Source organism: Patiria miniata, unplaced genomic scaffold (assembly GCF_015706575.1).
Source record: "Patiria miniata isolate m_02_andy unplaced genomic scaffold, ASM1570657v1 HiC_scaffold_28, whole genome shotgun sequence".
In the NCBI taxonomy this organism is placed as follows: Eukaryota; Metazoa; Echinodermata; class Asteroidea; order Valvatida; family Asterinidae; genus Patiria; species Patiria miniata.
Window position 1 is genome coordinate 5957430 of NW_024037067.1, and position 4428 is coordinate 5961857.

The 4428-nt window shown below is 45.5% G+C and overlaps 1 protein-coding gene across 1 annotated transcript; it reads left to right on the forward strand.

Moving 5' to 3' along the window:
• Positions 1–621: 621 nt before the first annotated feature.
• Positions 622–4109, forward strand: LOC119734873 (serine/threonine-protein kinase SBK1-like). The gene has a single exon (XM_038208480.1). It carries the CDS (start codon positions 1811–1813, stop codon positions 2942–2944), a length of 1134 nt encoding a protein of 377 aa, XP_038064408.1. The 5' UTR covers positions 622–1810; the 3' UTR covers positions 2945–4109.
• Positions 4110–4428: the final 319 nt, after the last annotated feature.

Genomic DNA, 4428 nt, shown 5'->3' on the forward strand with positions numbered 1-4428 from the left:
TTAATAAAATTAATTGTGGAATGTGCTGTGTGACGAATCCAAGTATTTTGATAAAGTAGTTGTTTATTTTATTTTTTATTTTAATTTTTTCTGGTAATGAAACCAAGGACTCCTCAAAAGTGCCCTAGGCACTGAAGCCCGAAAGCCTGACGAAACCTATAGAGAGGAGACAATGAGAAGAAATTACAGTTTTAGAGGTGGGGGGAAAAGCCCAGATTCTGTGGGGAAAACCCACAGAATCAGGTTGGGACGGAAAACCCAATCCACATATTGGCCCAGGCGGGATTCGAACCCGGGTCACAGCGATGGAAGGCGGGGAAAGTACCTCTACGTCAACCTGAATACCCCGTTGTCACAAGTCCGCATATATCACAAATCAGAGGTATTTGATAGCAGATGTTACAATGAAAAAAAACCCAACATGAATAAAACTTACAACAGTTGCTTTAAACATAGAATACAGCATTCAAAGAGCCCCGAACGGTATATGCCCAATATCGTATAAATGTGAGAAATCAACACATTGGAACAACCAAATATCCATAATAATATAAATCCTGCTTTTCAATCGATAAACAACACATGACACTTGAAATAATTAATGCCCACGGGGGACATCTCGAATGTGCTTACAATTATAAAAAGGTGCGCGGATACAATAACAGGTCTTCAAATGTCACAGATAGGGACGCTGACGGGTATAAATAAATGAAATATCGGGCCTTGTTTATTCCACCAATTCGAGCAGCTTTGCTTGTCGCACGTGCGCGAGTTTTATCATTCCGAATGATACCTTATTTGTGACTGTAGCTGTGCGCCTAAATGGTATCCCCGTTAGAATCTTAATATTTCTGCGAAAAGCCTTTACGTTCATAGTGTGAAATGTTAACCCATGTACATTTTTTATAGCGTCGTAGTCAGCAAATTTAAACGCGTGTTTTATCAGGTATCACTGTCTTACACCGGGAGCAGAGGCTATCTGTCTGGGAATTGCATTGGTGTCAATTGGCGCCCGTGGGGTATTATTTGCGTTAACGTTTATTGCGCCTCAGCTCGGAATACATCTAAATGGCCCCCGGCACATGCAAGCCAAGTTGAAGGGAAGAAATGCTACAGGCGTATTTTGAAGAGAGAGATACAACTCTACCTGCGATAACCCTTCGTTCTGAAAATGGTTGCGCCCATTCCGTCTGGCGCATCCACTCACGCACACACATGTGATATGTATGTACGTGCTCACTGATGTCATTCGAAATAATTGATTTGTGTACAGTTCCAATATGAACAATTTCCGCTGTACAATCGTAATGACGCGGGCTTCTTGCAAAACGGAGACTGACGGGGAGACTTACGAGATTTTCCAAATGTCGAATATGAAATTCAGAAAAGGATAGGACCGGTAATTCCTGATCTCGATGATTGCTTGCTCTTTCCTTCCCGAGGTCGTCAAGTGATAATGTATAGGCTGTCTCTGAAGCACGTGTAATGTGACGTTGGATCTGGAGGCTGGGCGTCACTGCTACATGCACACGTATATTTACTGAATATTGCAGAGTGCACTTTTGTGAACTGAGTGCGCAGACACATATCCTCCTCTCCCGTATGATGACCGCGATATTTATGCCAAATGCCAAAAGTGCACCAAGATCGATGGGAATCTTTTGCAAAAACACCGGGTAATGATTCTCGGCGTTACTACGATGTACCGTGACCGCGGAAGCGGTAGAGACGACAGTCAGACTGGGTTCAATGTGTACTTGGGCTGCACGGGGGTGCTGAGGCAAACTTGGAGTGCGTTATCCTGTATCAGATGGAGACCACCCAGGCCAGGAACATGAGGCAGGTGGACGGAACGCGGAACACAAGGGTTTCTCCTGCAGCCTCACCAGACGAGGAAGCCTTACCCTGCCCCGGTAACTTCGTCTCAATCCGGGTGCTGAGCCGCGGGGCCTTCAGCAAGGTGGAGCTGGTCGTGGAGCGGGCCACGGGGAGACACCTGGTGCTAAAATACCACCACAAGATGCGGACCCGTATGAATGAGTACCTGAGGGAATTCCAGACCAGCTGCCGGTTGATCCATCCGGCGATTCTCGTCACCTTCGACCAACCCATCGAGACTGACAAGGCTTTCATCATCGTCCAGGAGTACGCAGTGCAGGGGGACCTCCTAGAGGCCATAACGCCCCAGCAGGGGCTTGACGAGCACCGGGCCAAATCATGTCTCATCCAGACCGCCTCGGCACTGACGTTTATGCACAAGAGGCTGCTGGTGCACGGCAACGTCAAACCAGAGAACATTCTCATCTTCGACGCTAACATGACCGTCGTCAAACTCTCCGATTTCAGGCACACCCAGAGACGCGGGGACACGGTGACAAAGCGGACACGCTCTACGCCGTACACGGCCCCCGAGATCTGCTCCACAGTCATCAACGAAGGATACATGGCCGACTACAACCAGGACATCTGGGCATTCGGCGTCCTCGTCTTCTGCGTCCTATTCGGCGTCTTCCCCTGGGGCACAGCCACACCGGAGGACACCTCTTTCCGCAACTTCACCCAGTGGCAGAAGCGGAGGGTGAACCTCACCCCCTTGGAATGGCGGAGACTCTCCTCGAAGATGCAAAAGTTGCTCAAGAAGATTCTTGACCCTATCCCAGAGCGCCGGTGCCCCGTGGACGAGATCAACAAGTACATGGGTGAGGCGTGGCTCAAAGCCCAGCCAGACCAGGCCAGACCGGGCAACCTGAGCGGTGATGGTGACATCCCCAGTACCGGGGATGTGGCGGCCATGAAGGAACTCCGGGTGATGCTTGAGAGCCACGGAGTCGTGACGTACTCCGACAGCTCGGTAAAGAGGCAGCGGATTGATGAGTGGGTGCAGGCAGCATGCCAACAGTCGACTGAAGCTGCGACTAAGACGCTGCACGCTTCGTCACGTTGACCAACCCAAGCAATAAACCTTCAACCAAACCTCCACGTCCATGTGGCTATAAAATAGCTCCATGCTTTTTAATACCCAGCCCCTCTATCGAAGGGCGGTTCTACTGGTTCATTAACGTTTGAAATGCTAACAAAGTTACTCTACAGGGTGGTAAAGACAAGTTTACACCTTTTTTCAGATGCAGATTTCTTGGAATTTGGGAGACACGTTAAAATTCTTTCAAGATATTCCTAAACTACAGCATCTTTGTGATATGTGGTGAAAACGGCGCTGAAAATAAAGCCTAAATTAAGAAATGGCAATGGTTTAAAGAAAGACGGTCAAAAACCAGGTTGTCCTCACGCAAGTCTATGCGATAACTGCAATACTTGTAATAAGGTCTACGTGACTGCCACAGACACGGACAAACTAGTTTTTGACCATTCTTCTGTAAATGACCGCTTTTTCTTAACTTGAGCTTTATTTTCAGCGCCGTTGTCAGCATATTCGATCAAGATCTCGTAGTTTAGGAATATCTTAAAATAATTTCAACATGTCCCTTCATTTTGAGAAATATGCTTGTGAAAAAGTGTCAACTTTTTTGGACCGGCATGTATGTTAGCAAATGTTTTGTAGAATGGTGTGGGGAAATTTGGGACTCCTTCGAAATGTCATTCCCGTTGTACGAACGAAGAAGATTAGGAGGAAACCCTTTAATATTTAAACCTTTCTGAACGGGATGAGTACTACTACATCCATCCTTTGTGGAATCTTCTTCTTTTTCAGTCTGCTGCCGTAACGCCATTTTAGTTTAAAAGAACCCTTATTCGTCTTTTATCTCATGTTTCAAAAGTACATGTATAAAGTATGCTCAATATTAAAAAAAACCGGACCGACTTAATGTTTGGACATTACACGGACGGATATTTGAAATGGCAATAATGTTTGTTTCAAAGACAAAACCTTGTATATATTCACAACTATTGCCGCTCATTTTTAAGATTTTCCATTCATACTTTTCGAAATGGTTATTGGGCAATGTGTCGACATCATCAAATCAGTTTTAGCTCGCGAGGATGTCTACTTTCACTGGCAATACAGTAGCCACCACGTATCAAATACAATATATGCGAGAAAAAATATTTGAGAGATCGATGGTATATGTAATAAATTGTATGGCTAAGAATACTGTTCTTTGTGTTTTGTTCATTATAATTATTCATGATTAGATGAGTATAGGTTCAACGTTGGCCACTGGTGTCACACTGCTGTTCAGGAGGTGGAAGTGAACGTTGATGCAGATGTCGAAACTGTCCGTTTAATTAGGCAGCTCCAATCCACTCTGGAAGATCCTTTTAGAAGTTTTCGACAGGGAACGGGCCAATCTCGCCCAAACAAAAACGCTGTATCCAAGGCCCAAAACAACAGTGTGGGACCTTAATTATGCAAAAGATGTCATGGAAGACTCCAGATTTGTACGAATGTAAGAATTAAAAATGTGAAGT

Bases quoted from the DNA above. Each gene is read 5' to 3' on its own strand.
- LOC119734873 (XM_038208480.1), top strand. From the start codon at position 1,811: ATGGAGACCACCCAGGCCAGGAACATGAGGCAGGTGGACGGAACGCGG.